This window comes from Macaca mulatta, chromosome 10 (assembly GCF_049350105.2).
Source record: "Macaca mulatta isolate MMU2019108-1 chromosome 10, T2T-MMU8v2.0, whole genome shotgun sequence".
NCBI classification, from domain to species: domain Eukaryota; kingdom Metazoa; phylum Chordata; class Mammalia; order Primates; family Cercopithecidae; genus Macaca; species Macaca mulatta.
In genome coordinates this window covers 21,248,431-21,264,168 of record NC_133415.1, presented here as the reverse complement: position 1 = coordinate 21,264,168, position 15,738 = coordinate 21,248,431, and the positions used below count along the sequence as shown (strand labels likewise).

Sequence of the window (15,738 nt, the reverse complement as noted above, 5' to 3'; positions counted from 1 at the left end):
TGACCTCGTGATCCACCCGCCTCAGCCTCCCAAACTGCTGGGATTACAGATGTGAGCCACATGCCCAGCTATTTTTAAATTATTATTATTATTGTATAGATGGGCTTTTGCCATGCTGTCCAGACTGGTCTCCACCTGGGTAAAACTCCTAGGCTCAAATGATTCTCCTGCCTCAACCTCCCAAAGTGCTGGGGTTACACGGTGAGCCACCACACCTGGTTATGCTTTTTTTATACCGCATTTTTACTGTGCCTTGTCTATGTTTAGGTACACAAGCACTTGCCATTGCATTACAACTGCCTACAGTATTCACTACAGAAACATGCTGTACAGGTTTGTAGCCCAGGTGTGTAGTAGGCTATCCCAGCTAGGTTTGTGTGAGTACACTCTATAATGTTCACACAACAACCAAATCACCCAATGATGCATTTCTCAGAACATATCGCCTCTCCTTAAGCAACATGTAGACTGTATGGATGTGAATTAACCAAGCACAACACCTGCCCTCCCGTACAGGCAAATGAGGGAAGCGGCTTCCCTGTGCTTGCTCAGTAAGCCAGCCACAGATGGCTCAGCGTCCCCTGCTACTCCTTTCTCCCCTTTCTCCTGCCTCCTGCTCAGGCCCTTCCCACTGGGCAGAATCCTGGGTCCCAGAGGAAGATGAAGAGCACATACAGTTTCATCTCACCTCTACAGAGGACCAAAGAGCCAGCTGTGGAACCATTTGGCAAGCACGGGACCCAGTGGCCCCGCCTGCCTGGGAGGGAGATGAGGACTTTAAATCCTGAATCTCTGCTCCAGTATTTCAGAGGAGGGGAATTTAGGAGTTCACTTCCTCTGTCTTGGCATGAAGATGAGAAAGGGTGGAAGTAAGCCGCTGACTCTGCCTGGCTGAGGTTTTCTCATCTCCCGTCCCCACCCACCCAGGCCCACATCCTCCCTGCAGATGCTGGGCACTAGGCTGGTAGTTGGAGGGCTAAGAGCCCCTTCCCTCTCCCTGAGGGACTGTGGGCAGGCCCCTCCCTGGGACCTGCTACCATCTTTATGAACACAGGCACTTCGGCTCCCCAGCCTGTGCTGATGTGGACAGGTGACCAAGAGCTCCCAGGGTGCAGGATGTGGGCTGCGTGCCAGAGAGTGCCGCCAACCTCTGTTATGAATGACCCACATGGAGCCCAACCCCAGACCCAGGCTGACCAGACCAGCTTTCTGTGCCCCAGGACTCTCTGGGGGCCTGGATGGGACGAGGTAGCTCTGTGCGTCTCCACCTTAACCTGACAGAGCTCAAGGTCAGTCTGTCTGACCTGACACACAGCATCAGCTGCGTGTAAGATTCAGGGTCACATTCCTGGAAGGCGCCCCCCACCTTCTCACCTGTGTGTCCCTGGGACACCTCCCAAGCTCTGTGCCCATGAGCCCAGCTTGCTCTCATGATCTCCCCAGCACTCCTAGGAAGATGGCCCTATCTGTAGCCTGCTGGAGGCGAAGAGCCGGCCCAGTGACCCCTAAGGACCCTATTATCTAGGAGCTAAAAATCCTCCACACAGACACACGGGTATGTGGCAGAGACACACGGGCACACTGACCTCAGGCCTGTGTGTGAGTCAGAGCAGCCTGCAGTGATGTGCCCGTGGCCCCTCACCCAGGCCAGCCGCCTGGACAACCCCAAGAACTAGCCGAGGCCAGGCTGGAACTTGGTATGAGGGACCCAAGAGAGGCCTGAGGCCCTTGGTGAGCCGGGGTGACAGGAACACCAAACCAGGCAATGACTCACAGGCAGACAGACAGATGGTGAGACCCCCAGGGCTGGATGAGGGGCTGGGAGCCCGCTAGCTATAGGTTAAGCAGCCCCAAGAATCCTGACTCTGAAGCCCCCACCTCAAGCCCAGACATCCCCCAAGCCAGGTCCCACACCAGACCCTCAAAAGAGAGGAACTGGGACTCTCACCCCCCCAACCCCAACCCCCCAACAAGAGACAAACTTGGCCTGGCACTTTGGGAGGCCAAGGCAGGCGGATGACTTGAGGTCAGGAGTTCAAGACCACCCTGGCCAATGTGGTGAAACCCTGTCTCTACTAAAAATACAAAAATTAGCCTGTAATCGTGGCGGACCACTGTAATCCCAGCTATTCAGGAGGTTGAGACAGGAGAATCTCTTGAACCCGGGAGGTGGAGGTTGCAGTGAGCTGAGATTGCGCCACTGCACTCCAGCCTGGGTGACAGAGCGAGACTCCATTTAAAAAACAAAACAAAACTCCAAAGAAATGCCCCCTTCCCCATGTTCCTGAAGGAGCTGTCTCCTAGGTCTCCATGCACACGGGGAAACTGAGGCTGGAGGGAAGGGCTGGCCCAGGCAGCCCCTGCTGCTCACTCACCAGGCTGTGCTGTGCTCTTGGCTCCTGTGATCTGCAGCCCGAGGCCCCAGACCCCTGGTCCCCAGGAGCAGCGTGGGCGCACTGCCAGAGGCCTGTCCCTGTTCTGGCTTTTCTGAGGAGCCACCACGACCTCTGAGTACACAGAAGTCACACCCTTCTTCCCTGCCTGAGCATGGGCGGGTCTGGGCTGAGGGTACCCGATAGTCTCCCTGGGGCATCTGTGGGGCCTCATCAGGCCGTGGCAGGATCCCAGCCTCACCAAGCAGGGTGGCGGCCCCCGAGGACAGAGCGGGCTCCAGGTGGCCTCCAGGTCCCTGTCCTGTCCTCCTGGCCCTGAACCTTAGGAGTGACTCCAGGAGAGCCCTGGTGGTAAGAACCGACTGATCTCTTAGCCAACGAGAGGGACAGCCAGAACTCAGGCAAGGCCCAGAAGAAAGCAGGCAGTGAGCTAGAAGAAAGCAGGCAGCGGGCTGGAAGAAAGAAAAGTGCTTTTGGGCCCTCCTTGGTGGGTTTCATAGCAGGCTGGCTATATCCACAGTGACAGGGAAAGCTGGGAGACTCCCCAGATAGGAGGGTCTGGGAGTCTCTGCCCAGGTTCAGAACCCTCTGGGCTATTTGGAAGCTATTCTGAAATCTGGGAACAGCCCAGATTTCAAAGGCAGGCATGGGAATGGGAATCATGTGACTTTGGCTAAGTCATGTCACCTCTCAAAGCTTTGGTTCCTCGTCTGGAAAATGGTGATAGTTTACTGAGCTGTGGTGAGAGTTGAATGAGGCGAAGCCAGGTGAGCCCGGCCCCCAGCCAGCTACACAGAGAGAGACCAAGACCTCAGATAGAGGGGACCATGAGGTGGAGCCATGGCTAAGACTCAGACCCAGAGGACCCCCAGGGACCGTAGCCCAACCCAGTCACTACAAAGTCCTTTATTAACAAGTCAATAAAAACAGAAGAGAGAGAGATTGTCAAAATGCTTTTCTCGGGGGCCCCAGAGGGGGAGGCACTGTCAGGACTCACCTGGCCAGGGAAGGCAACCCCACCAGAGGCAGAACAGAGGTCAGGGCCCTGTCTGGGGGACAGCTGGCCCAGGAAGGCTGAGGGGGGTGGCTCGGGCCTCAGGCAGGGACTGTGCAAACGCCGAGGCCGCGCAGGGAGTGATGGGTTGGGGGCTTAAGCCCCAAGCACCGTGTTCCCCTGTGTGGGCAGACACGCAGTCAGGCTAGCACCTGCCCACTCCACCTGCGAGTGCACACAGGTGTCTGCGTAAAAGCCGGTGCCCGCACGCAGCTTACATACAGAGAGCAGAACGAGGGTCCCCGGCAGAACAGGGGGCTCATTCCGGAGCTTAAGGAAATAGCTTTAGAGAAGTCTTTGGAAGCCTGGGTCGAGGGGAGAGCAGGGTGGCTGCTCTGTTCCCCATGGGACTCAGGAAGCCAGGCCTTCCTGCCGCCGCTGGAGGACCTCGATGACGCTGCCGATACCGTCCTCGGGCACCTGAGGGCAGGTGGGCAGGAGGGAAGGGTCAAGGCAGAAGCTGACCAAGGCCACCCCTGACTTCCTGGCCCAGCTGAGACTACCTTCGGCCGCCCACATTTCTGGGCCTCACTCTCCCCTCAGGAGCTCCCCCAGCCCCAGCCCATGGTGCTCACCAGGGCGTGGTCGAAGTTGAAGGTGCTGATGTAGTAGGCAGAGATGTCAGCGGCTGCCAGGGGACCCGCAATCTGCGCCACGATGCCACATTCATCTAAGGGTGGTGGAGGAGGGGCACATGTGGCACATGCCGGTTGCTCCCCAGACACTCCCCAACCCCCCAACACCAGGAACGGCCCTCACCAAAGCCCAGGGGCTGCCCGCCGATGCGCACCATCCTCCACAGCTCCCCTGAGGAGCTGGTCAGCAGCAGGTCACTGGGGAACCTGGGGAGGGAGATGGGTGATGGGCAGGGTACCCCCATCCACCCCTGCCTGACCATGAGCTCTGGGACAGGTACACCTGCTGACCTCAAAGTCTGATGCCCCACCTCCTCCCTGCCTGGACTGGCTGGGGCCTGGGGCCCACCCGGGGTCAGGGGTCACCTACTTTTTCTGTGTTTCAGCATCCATGACAATGGAGATATAACCCTCGATGAGGGAGAAGGCAAAGAACGTGATGGAGCTGGGTTCAGGACTGCTAGAGGCTGCCTCCTTGGGGGTGCTGAGGAGGGATGGGAGGTTTAGGGGTTCTGCCAGGCACCCAGCCTACTGCCCCTGCTGGAGGACCCCGATCAGCCTCCAGAACCCTGGGAAGGAGCTGGCATGGTGGCCTGGGCAGGCTCTGCTGTCTCTGCTACCCGCCCAAGGGTCCAGCCCTCTGGAAGGTGTGGGTGGGGATAGGGGAGGACAATGAACCCAGCCTGTGACAAAAACAAAGGACCCCACAGTTAGAGGGCCAGACCAGGGCACAGCTCAGAGGACACCACTGGAAAGAGATCCAGCTTTGGGGCAAGAACCTTCCCCGAACATCATTGAAGCACAAGTGAGTGTCATGGGCTGCCAGGAATCCCAAGAGAGGACAAGGGAGAGTTGCAAAACTGATGGATGGGTGGAAGGTGGGGGGACAGAGTGTAGGGAACAGTGGCGTGAGGACAAAGACGAAGTTCCAAGGTCCACCTGTGCGAGTAGAAGAGGACATCTATGAGGGTGGTGGCGATGGCTGGAAGCGTCTCAGGGTCCAGTGTGAGGACACAGAAGCGGTTCTGTGGGCTCTGGATGGGATGCACCGTGGGGCTGAGCCCTGCTGGAGGACAGCAGCAGGTGAAAAGGTGACCGTGGGCTGGGGCGCCCCCTGGTGGCCAGCCAGGGAGAGGCGTGGGCCAGGGGCGGGTCTTGTTATCCAGGAACTGGCCAGGGTCCTCCTGCCCCATTGCGGCCTACAAGGGAAGGGATCCAGTGGGAAGAGGAGGCCCTGCCCAAGTCCAGGTGTCAGAGGGCGGCCCTCACCATGCTGAGTGCGGGGAAAGCCATTGCTGGAATCATCCCTCGTCACAGGCACAGGCTCTCCGCCCACCTCGCGGTAAATGTCGAACTCCTGGGCCAGCGTGTGGATCACCACGGACAGGTCCTGCTCCCGCACCTGGGCCACAGCAGATGGCACATCACATGGGCTCCCAGGTACCTATATCCACCCTGCTCTGCATCAGCACCAGCAAGAAACTCACCAGGATGAAGTCCGTCTGGTAAGTGGACAGCATCAGCACAGACACGTGGTGCTCGGCCAGTGGCGCGATGACCGAGCGGGCGATCTTGGTAACCCCAGCAGCCTGCACTGCCGCACCGCTGTGAGACGACACGTTCAGCACCAGCCATGTGGCCTCAGCTACTTGCAGAAACTCAGATGGGGGCAGCTCTGTGGGCAGGGGACATGTCAGGTCAGGGTTTGCAAGGCTGGCCCCTGCCCCTCTCTGAGCCTCAGTTTCCCTCTCTGTGCCTTGGAGGGCTCCATCAAGGTAAGGGCAGGTCTGCAAGCTGGGGCTGTCTCCCCCCAGTTCTGCTCCTGAAGTCCCTATGTGTGCAAAGACTGAGAAAGGCTTCAAGTGCTGGCCTGGTGGCATTGAAACTTCCCACTTAAGATCAGAGGTTCAGATTCAGACAGACCTAGGTTCAAATCCCAGCTTTGTTAATTTGTCTTGTGACCTGGGGCAGATGATTTGAGTCTCAGTTTCCTCATCTGTAAAATGGGACGACAATATGTACCTCACTACCGTGTCTTCCGTGGGTTAGCAGAAGCTTTATACCACAGGGCACCACCAGGGGGCATTCGCAGATCAGGTTGGCTGGGGGACTGCCTTTTCCCCTTTTGCAGACCCAGACTTCCCTGAAGTAAAAACAGGGAAACTAAGGCCTGCATTGGAGCAGGGGGACAGGCCAAGCTCCAGCTAGCTCGCCTGAGACTCCAAGCCTGTGAGGATGGGCCGGGCCAGCAGCAGAAGGAGGAGCTAGGCGTCAGCTCCAGGGCCCAGGGAGGGCCCAGGCCGGCGTCCAGTCCTGAGCAGGGGCCAGGGCCTGGGTGGCTGCTATTCACCCCAGCACAGCCAGGAGGCCTCCAGGACCCTCCCCTGAGATGGCTGCCTACTCCTGCATTCCTTCCCTCGGACTCCTGGAGTTCCCAGACCAGCAGGGGAGGAGGTGACCCAAACCAGGGAGATAAGACCAGGAGGAAATCATACCCAGGGACTTCTAACAGCAGCACTTGCCTGGAATCATAACAGAGGCCCTCCTGCAGGCCTAAGACTGCTGAGTGCCCTTCAGCGGTTTTGAGTTTATAAAGCCCTCATGGGACCCTGTTTTTCAGAACCAGAACTATACCCATTTTACATAAGAGAAAACAGCTCAGAGAGGGGAAGTGATTTGCTCAAGGGCACACAGCCAAGGAGTGGTGGAGTAGGATTCGAACCCTGACATATCTGCTTTTAAGGCTTAAGGTCGTGGGATGGATCCCAGCAACTGGTGAGAACCCTACAGAAGGGGAGCGCGACAAGCCCCTCCCGTACTCCCGTTCCCCAGACCAGCCCCCACCTTTAAAGCCCTCCTCATCCACCATAAGTGTGTAATCCTCAGGGGTCTCCGTCAGGCTGAAGAACTTGCACCTGGTTGGGAGTGGGGAGCATCTTCAGTTTGGTGTGGAGAACTGGGGATTGCGAGTGGATGTCTCTCCATCTGCCCCAGACACCTCCGCGACCCCGGGCCAGCGCCTTCCTGCCCCCTCGGCCTTTAATTTCCAGGGCAATGGGATGTTAGGCCCATCTCCGGGGTTGGGGGCTACTTTCCGGCCTCCCGACCTCTCCAGGAGCCTTCCACCCCTCCACTCCTGGATGGAGGAGAGGTTCACACCCGCGGCGACAGCCTTAGGGGCGTCGGACCTTGGACCCCCTAGTCCAGCCCCTCTGACCTGAAGGGAGGTGTCCTGGAAGGAGCTCCCCGGAGTGATCAGGTAGGAATGCCCACATTTGACACCACTGAGTTAAGCATTGCGCATCCCAGGCTGTTTGCGCTTTGCCCCTCGGAGGGGGCCTCACGGGGCCGCATAGGCTGTGGTCCCCCAGGCCGGATGGCGGCCGGAGCGGGAGAGCCCTCCCCACCCGCTCCCGCCCGCCTGCCTGCCTGCCTTACGGCGATCCTAATCCTCCGACCCTGGCCCGGAGCGACAGCAGAGCCCCCAGACCCCATCTGCGCTCCCGAACCCGGGCGCGCACCGGCTGCGGTGGGGCAGGAAGAGCAGCTTGATGAGCGGGTGGGTGTAGAGCCAGAGACCCGGACGGGCGACGCTCAGCACCCGCACCCGGTGTTCTAGGATGTGCAGCTCCATCGCGGCTCGCGCGGACCCGACCCCACCGCGAACTAGACCCAGGCCGCGCGGGAGGCGGGGCGGCGGGGGTGGTGCCCGAGCCTTAAAGGAGCCGCTGCGCGGCCGAGTCCACGCCGTCCGCTACGCGGCTGACCCGCCCAGCCAGGCGCGGCGTCCAGCTCTTTGACGGCCACGCCCCGCGGGAAGAGAAGCCTATTGGGTGGTCACGCCTCCTCCTAATACCAGAACCGCTTTCCAGCACACCGAGACCGCCCCGAACGCCTCCGCTTTTTTTAGCACTGGCTCGGGGATAGACCCCACCCCGTCTGACTCCTCCAGGTCCCGCCCATGACGCGCCCCCTCCCTGGGCTCCGCCCTTCCCGCGGAACGCCAGCTGCGCAGCGGGTGGGAGCATCCAGGAGGCTAGGGGACGTTTCTGTCCTTCTGGCACACACGTGGGTTTTATGATTGAGGTCCTTAAGACAGAAGGACCACGAAACGAACTGGAGCTCGACTGGGACCAGAACGCTGCCCCAAACCCCTGGAGCGATGAGAGGCATAGGTCGGCTTTGCAGCGCCGCCGGGCACCTTTCCCTCTCCTGCCTGTGGTGGCTGCAGGGGGCAGGGCCGCCAGCACAAGATTGCGATTGATACCTACCCTTCCCCGCTTGCGAGGGGGCTGACAAGTTGAAACCTGGCCTGGTAGCCCCACTTGTTCCTCTCATCCAACTTTCAAAATAGAAGGCACCCCGCCAGGGACACACAGAGATAGAATTCTAGCCACCTCTGCCTGAGCGACATACTTTGGGTTAGGGGGCTGGAGGTGGCCAAGGCCTAAGACTTGAGGTCCCTCGATACAAACAAAACCCAAAAGTGCTTGAGCCAGTGATGCCCAGTGCTCAAACTTTGGTGGGGGAGGCCCATGCACCTGAGGTTCAGTGAGTACTCAGACCTCAAGCCTGAAACTTGAGCCCCAAAGCCTGCAGCCATTAACTGGCCTGTGCACATCTAAACTTGCTTCAGGTTCAAGGAGGCCCCCAGCACTGGCAGACACCCCAGATCTTATCAGGCCCCCACAGGTCTAAGAAGACCCCAAGGCTGAGCAGGCATCAGCATGTCCATGTTGGCTCCATGCAGGGCCGATAATGCTCCAGGGGACCCTTGTCTGCCGGGAGCACCCTGAGGCCTCAGATGTAAGGCTTTGAACCAAGTAGATTAAAGCAGGCCTCAGGCCTGATTGGGACCCAGCAGGCCTGAGCAGGCCCTCTGCCTGCTCTGGAGCCCCCACCACAGGCAGATGGAAGCCAAGCTAAGCCTCCTCCCTGGACTCTCGGGCTTGACACATTCCTGTGGGACACTGTGTAGCCACCACATCCTGGCCTATCCCCTGGAGGACTAGGGGAAGGAGGAGCCTCTCAAAGGCTGAGCCCATCTCATCAATGGCAGGTGCAGATAGAGTGGGAAACCACAGGGCTGAGGGGAAGGAGGCAGGAAGTGGGGTGGCCTACCCTGATAGTCTCTTGAGACCCTTCACCTCCCTAGGCCTCAGTATCCCCAGCTGCACCAGGACAGGATGTTCCAGGCCCAGGCGAAGCCTGAAAGCTCCCAGGGAGGCTCTGCTCCTCCCTCTCCTGCCCCCTCCCGTTCTGGCCTGGCCTGGCCCGGCTTGGTCATCTGCCAGGAACAGCGCTATTGTTTGACTGGAAAAGCTGCTTCCTCAGCAGAAGGGGGGCCTCTCCCAGGGACACCCTGTCCTTGCCCTCACCAGTCATTAGGTTGTGACCGCAGTGCCTGCCTGGGCCCTCAAGGGCAGAGTCAGGTCTCCTGCAGCCCTGGTCAGTAGAGGAAGCTGAGTGAGGGGCTCTTGGTGCAAATCTGGCTGAGGCTGGGTGGTTCCTTTCCCGCTCAGCTCATGTTTCCTCATCTGTAAAATGGGGCTAATCAAGCCTACTTGACCAGTTCAGCCTGGCACTTGGCAAGTGTTCAGTAAATTGAAGGTGGCATTTTATCAAAGACCCACACTTCGCCCCTCTCCCTGAGGGCTGAGCCTGTAAGGACATTTATGGTGCTCCACCCTGGGCCCCATCCCTGACCCCAGCCCAGAATGAGCTCTCAGAAACTTACTGGAGCCTGAGGTAGCATCCAGGCCAGGCCTTGAAGGAGGAAGACCCTGAAACCTCCTCCTTAGGAGTCCCTGCCCCCTTGGTGGTGGGTGAGGATGAGGCCTAGGGAGCACGCCCTACTCTGCCCAGCACTGAGCTCCAGCCCTAGTGTCCCTTATCTGTGGCAGAAGGTAGACATAAGGCAGTGGGGATCGGGTGAGTGAAAATGGGGGTTAAGAATGGGGGCTGGCCAGGGACTTGGCATGTGCTCTGGTAAAGGTACCTCTCAGAGAGACTCTGGTGCTGGGCTGGAGCCCAGGAGGAGGGGCTCTGTAGGGCAGAGAAGAGATGCTGAGCACCAAGGTGACCAAGGTGGTATACGAGCTGTCTACACAAGGCTGTTTATTTCTGTACAAAACCATGTTTCTATTTTACACAAAGAACACCCCACCCTTTCCCCTCACACCAGCACCCTAACCCTGGGGAGCATCCCCCCAGGAGGAGGGGGCTGAAGGAGGCCCCACCCCCAGGCCCTAGCTTCTGCCTGCCCTGGCTGGGCCAGCCCGAGTGCCACTGTAAAGAAAATAAATAAGGAGGCTCAGGCAGAATCTGTGTTGGACCAGCCAGACTCCAGCCCAGTGGCCAGGCGGCTTGGCCCTCAGAGGGTGGGCAGGCCGTGGAATGTCAGTTCATGAACCGTGTAGGTATGTGGAGACCCCGCCCTGGAGGCCTGAGCTGCCAGGGTTACAAATAGGTGTCCTCACTCTCTTGGGATGTCAGGCTCTCCTGGGAGCAGTGGTGGGCTGAGACCTGGGGAGCCGAATCCTGAGGGGCTGAGTCCTGGGGGCCTGAGTCCTTCGGGGGCACATGCTGTGGGGGACATGCATCTCCTGCAGCGGCCACCACCATGGCTTGATTTGGAGCTGGGGGCTTCTCCAGCTGCCCTCTCGCCTTCGTCTGCTTCCGCTGCTCCTTCTGGGCCTGCTTGGGTGGCTTGGGCTTGGCTTTGGAGCCAGGGAGGGGGACATCTGGGGGCAGGCGGATGGACGGTGAAGGTTGTAGGGCAGGCCGGGGACCGGGTTCTGCGTCCAAGATGGCCTTGGCACCATGCAGCCTGGGCGGGGAGCAGCACTGCAGCTCACCCCGGGTCTCCTGCCAGCGCCGCAGCTGGATGAGGTGTTCGCGCTCAATCTGGCGCTCCGTCACAGGCAACTCCACCACCTGCCGGGGCAGTGACACAGGCAAGTGGGCGCCAAGAAGAAGGACCTTCCCCTTCTGCCTCCCAGCCTGGGCCCCCAGTCTTTCTCAGCATCCCCCAGCCCTGGCCACTAAACACTGACCTCAGGAAGGATGAGGGTCTAGTCCCAAGCTGCAGTCACAAGCCCCAGTGCTGAGTGCTAGGTGAGCTGGACACTTGAGACTCACCGCCTCAGAGGAGAAAGCTGCCCACAGCTTCACGAGTCCACCTGCCTGACTATGGGGCTGAAGGGGTAAGACCCAGACAGACAAAAACCTGCTCTCTGCCAACCTGTCCTCCACCACTGCCCAGGGCAGCCTGGCTGCTTAGGCTCAAATTCCAGCTCCACCTGGGTGGGTGACTTTAAGGGGAGTTGCTTAGTGATTCTGCCTCTGTAAGCCTCCATTTCCTCATGTGTAAAAGCTGGCCACGCATGTTCCATCTAATTGCCCCTGAGAGACAAGTATCCATAAAGAAAGAAGAAAGGGAAATAAGAGCTAAGGCTGTGAATGGGGTACCAGGGAGGAAGAGGGGGCCGTGGGTCAGCACTCTTTATTCCCAAGCGGCTCGGATCCAGAAGGCCCTGCAGAGCCAGGCCTCTCTGTGTCCCATGCTCCTCACCAGACAGGAGGATGAGGTCCGCCTCCGCCTAGCAATGGTCCTGGCATAGGTGACCTACCCTCAGGGGCTGAGGGTTAGAGGGACCCCCTTCAAAGGACCCCCACCTGTCTTCTTCCCTCCCCGTGGTAAGGGGCAGGCGCGGGCTGTACCTCCTGGACCAGGAAGGCCTCCTGCATGATCTTGGGGCTGAGGCTCCGCAGTCGCTCGATGGTCTCATACTGGCCCTGGCAGGCTTTGACCTTCTCGGGGGAGCCCAGCGCGTGCTTCAGCAGCACCAGCCCTACCCGGAAGATGATCTTAACTCCTGCATGGGGGATGGGCAGTTAAGTACAAGGAGCCTTTTGGGGGTTTCTCTGCAAAGAGAGGCTGCTGGGAACAGGAGTGCTCCCCCCAAGCCCAGCCCAGTACCTTCGCAGAAGAACATGTCCCAGACGCGTAGCACAGAGCTCCAGGGCAAGGTTCGGGAGAAGGCGCACATGAACCACTCTGTCATATAGAGGAGCGGGTCGATCTTCTGACGGCTGAGGTGCTTGTGGGCCACCGGCGACACCTTCTGCAACAGCGAGAAGAGGATCTCCCCGTCCAGCTGGATCGCTTCCTGGGGAGACATCGAGGCCGTGGGACCATGAAGGTGGGCTGCAGGAGCCAGGGCAGGGACTACACCCCAGCACCCAGCACCCAGCAGGCTCAGGCAAGTTCCGCCTGCAGGGTGTCTGCCTTTGCCAGGTGCTAGGATACAATGATGAGCAAACCAGAGCCAGCTGGTCCCCCGGAGGAGCTTATCCCAAGAAGGGCACATGAGCAAAAGAGGCTGGGGAGGGGAGGGGCTGAGTGCCTCTAACAAGGCTGGGGCAGGACTGCTCTCGAGCATGTGCTGGAGGGCCTCGTCTGTCTGGGTCAAGAAAGCTCCCTGAGGGCTAAAAGCTGAAGCAAAAGAGAAGTTTTTAGGGGACAGCACGGGGATGAGAGCTTCCAGGCAGATTTTACCCTAGGCCAAGGCCAAGGCCAAGGGAGGGAGGAATTTGGTGCCCTGGAAGAACTTCAATCCTGCCAAGTGGCCAGCCAGAGCAGCTAGAAGCTGAGATGAAAGTCAGTGTAGAAGGGATAACATCGCAGTCCAAGAGACTTAACCCTGGCAGGCCTTGGGACTTCAGCCTGAAGGCAACAGAAGGCCGGGCAGTTTTTAACCTGGGCAGGAGTTACTATGAGAGAAGGGCCTGGAGGGGCCACAGAGGGTGTCCAGCCTGGGGCAGGTCCCAGGCCAGGCGACCACTCACCAGTTTCTCGCTGTAGTAGCCGGGCAGGTACTTCTCACAGATCTGTACCAGGCACCAGAAGGCTTGCTGTGGGTGAGAGAGACGTGAGGCCTTGCCATTGGGGGTTCCCCACCCACCCCTCGGCCTGCCCAGGGCCTGGTGGTACCTCAGCAGGCATGTGCATGAGCAAGACGGCGGCAATGGGAGCCTGGGCCTGGCAGTAGCCCTCCTCGGGCCGGTACAGCGTGTAGGCCTTCAGCACACGGAATAGGTCCTGCTGGCTGTGGAGAGGCCAGGCAGAGCAGTGATGACCGGGGTGACTCTGCTACCCACAGCCTTTACCTGTGCCCCACTGGACCAGCCTGCCTCAGAATCTGCATCTCCCTTGAGAGGGGAGGTGATCTGCTTGTGGTCACCAAGGGATCAGTCTCCTACTGGAGCACATGGACTCTCATATGCCCAGAGGAAGGAGGTGGGGAAGGTCTCCCCCATGACAGGGGAGGGCAGAGGCTCAAAGAGAAAACAGGGAGCAGGGCCAGGGCAGGATGTAAGGCTGTGTCAGGGCTGGAAGTAGGGGCCCCTCACTCAGCAGCTATGGCCTCTTGGCCAGGCCAGCTTTGTCCCTGCGTCTGTCTTGGTCCCCTTGCCTGCTCCGTCTCTCCCCTGCATACCTTCCACTCACCCAACTCTCTCTATCCCTCTTTCTCCCCAACAAAACCTGTTTCCCGAAGAGGGCCAGGCCAGGCAAGCTCTAACACTCTGGAGTCAATGAGGAAAGCCCCCCCTAGAGGTAAGAGGAGATGCTGAGAACACACATCAGACTCAAACCAAAAAAAGGGAAATGCTAAGAGTGGAGTTGGGGGCACCCAGCTTCTGAGGCCCTGAACTCACTGTACCTCCTCAGACCCCTTAGAGACAGGGCCTAGAGCCACCTCCCACCTCACAAGGCCCAGCCTGCTCACCCGTGGCCCCCCCGGGACACAAACATCTCATGGAATGGGAACTGCCGGTGCAGGTCACGCTCAATCACGTCCAGCCACTTGGGGTCCCCAGGGGACATGTCCAGCTCCTAGAAGCAAGGGCACATATTAGGGGCTGGGGAGGATGGAAGTGGGCATTGCTGCCAGGACATGGCTGCCCAGGGATTAGGGGAGGGAGGCCTCCACCAGGGGCAGTGCCCACCCAAGCCCATCACAGACTGGGCCTTCCCGAGGACAGGAAGAGAAGCTCAGGTAAGGACGCCTGGGCAGGGACAAAGGGGCAAGGAGGGAGGAGCCCTGGAAACCTTAAACCTGGCTCTAGGAAGACCGATGCGGGCAAGAGTGTCCACTCCAGCTGTGGCTAGAAGGACCTCTAGACATTTCATTCAGGAGTCAGTTAGATACATTATGTCACATCCTTAAGACAGAAGGCTGCTTCTCTGAGCAATAGCTACCAGCTGTTCCCACTTCTCTGAGCCAGGTGCTAAGCTGGGCACAGGGTACCTGTGGACCTCACTGATCCTTCTCCTCAGCCTCCAAAGATAGGACCTATCATTACACCCTGTTCGCAGATGAGAAAACTGAGTGTCAAGGCCTCATGGCTAGAAAAATGGTGGAGCTGGGACTGGAAGCCAGGTCTGACTGAGAGCCATCCATCCCAGCTCCTCAGCTACGTGCCTCCCTGTGCAGGTGGCGTCACCTATCCAGGAAGTGAAGTGTGTGTGAGATCTGCACAGAGCTCTTTTTGGAAGGACATGACATCTGTCAAACCTTAACCTCAGATACTTCTCTGGGTGCCGAGGTTTCAACAAAGTTTTACTCTTTTCTTTGAACCTCTGTGAACATTTCAGTATGTGCACCTTTACAAAACAACAAAACCATTACAAAAAGGAAAATCTTTTCTTGGTCATTTGAAATGTTCTCTACCTTGATTTGCATGTTGGTTACATGAATGTGTATTATTTATCAAAACTCACTGAACTGCATGCACATTCAAGACCTATGCATTTTACTGTATGTAAATTCATACCTTAATTTTTAAGAAAGAATGAAAAAATAAATAAGGAGGAAGCCCAGAGGGCTGAGCAGGGAAGCAGAGTATTCACCAGAGGAACCAGAATGTCCTCAAAGGCGTGGCCCAGGCACTTTCATGGGGGTTTAAGTACAAGTTGCCTGCAGGGCAGGGGCAGCATCAGGGAAGGCCCTCAGGAGGGAGGCCAGGTCCTCGGCAAACATACCCAGTGGGCACAGACCCAGGCCCTGCCCTGAAGAGCAGGTGACTTCATACAAGCCCCTTTCCCTCTCTGGCCCTCAGTGGGAGTGTCCTAGCACTAAGCTCAAGAACCTAGGGTGCCAGGAACTTGACTAGAGAGTAAGGACTGAGAGGAGCGGCTGACAGAGTGTTCAGGGCTGGAGGGAGAGGGAGGGGCTGGGACCTCCACAGAGCCCTAGAGCAGCCACATAGCAGAGAGGTGGATGCGTGCCTCTGGAGCCGCAAACACACTTGTGATGGGGGTCTGTGCTGTGCACCTCTAGGTACTGTCTGAGCGCAGTGCAGGTTTGCTTTTGTCAGAAAGGGGAAGAGGGCCCCACAAATTCTCCTAGCAGTTCCCATGAGGTAGAAACCCGAAAACCCCAAAAGTCAGTTCCTAGGATGTGTTCATCTGGTACCTCAGCAGCCTAAGGCACTTGGCCACACATGGTTGGTGAGAAAGGAAAAGGGGGTAGCTGCAGATAGAAAGGGCATCGGCAGACAAGCAGGTACCACAGTCACGGGGCCTGTAGCCTCCACTAGCCTGAGGGGTACTGGCGCCATCAGAAGGTGAAGCCAGAGAAGAAAACCAGGT

At 58.5% G+C, this 15,738-nt stretch overlaps 2 protein-coding genes across 19 annotated transcripts in view; both read right to left on the bottom strand.

The window, feature by feature from the left end:
• Positions 1–3,283: 3,283 nt before the first annotated feature.
• Positions 3,284–7,724, bottom strand: CASTOR1 (cytosolic arginine sensor for mTORC1 subunit 1). 14 transcript variants are annotated; one of them, XR_013399343.1, is made up of 10 exons: positions 7,604–7,724; positions 6,927–6,997; positions 5,570–5,757; positions 5,352–5,484; positions 5,022–5,148; positions 4,453–4,566; positions 4,207–4,289; positions 4,023–4,117; positions 3,670–3,867; positions 3,284–3,567 (listed from the first exon to the last, which is right to left on the bottom strand). XR_013399343.1 is itself a non-coding variant. In XM_077950078.1 (9 exons), the coding sequence occupies exons 2-9, from the start codon at positions 6,949–6,951 to the stop codon at positions 3,799–3,801; spliced, it is 834 nt and encodes a 277-aa protein (XP_077806204.1). In that variant the 5' UTR covers positions 6,952–7,080; positions 7,365–7,724; the 3' UTR covers positions 3,284–3,798. The 14 variants fall into 14 exon arrangements, 10 of the variants coding, with proteins under 10 accessions (XP_077806204.1, XP_077806205.1, XP_077806202.1 ...); XR_013399344.1 differs by having other exon boundaries at positions 5,022–5,145; XR_013399346.1 differs by lacking the exon at positions 4,453–4,566.
• A 2,451-nt stretch (positions 7,725–10,175) lies between these two features.
• Positions 10,176–15,738, bottom strand: part of TBC1D10A (TBC1 domain family member 10A) — a 35,167-nt gene continuing 29,604 nt past the window's right edge. For all 5 annotated transcript variants that reach the window (XM_015150138.3, XM_077950064.1, XM_077950065.1 and 2 more), the window contains exons 4-9: positions 13,874–13,980; positions 13,078–13,192; positions 12,933–12,998; positions 12,064–12,253; positions 11,805–11,959; positions 10,176–11,018 (exon numbers count right to left, since the gene is read on the bottom strand). In XM_015150138.3, coding sequence (XP_015005624.1) covers positions 10,542–11,018; positions 11,805–11,959; positions 12,064–12,253; positions 12,933–12,998; positions 13,078–13,192; positions 13,874–13,980 — 1,110 coding nt within the window. In that variant the 3' untranslated portion in view covers positions 10,176–10,541. The remainder of the gene's footprint in view (positions 11,019–11,804; positions 11,960–12,063; positions 12,254–12,932; positions 12,999–13,077; positions 13,193–13,873; positions 13,981–15,738) is intronic.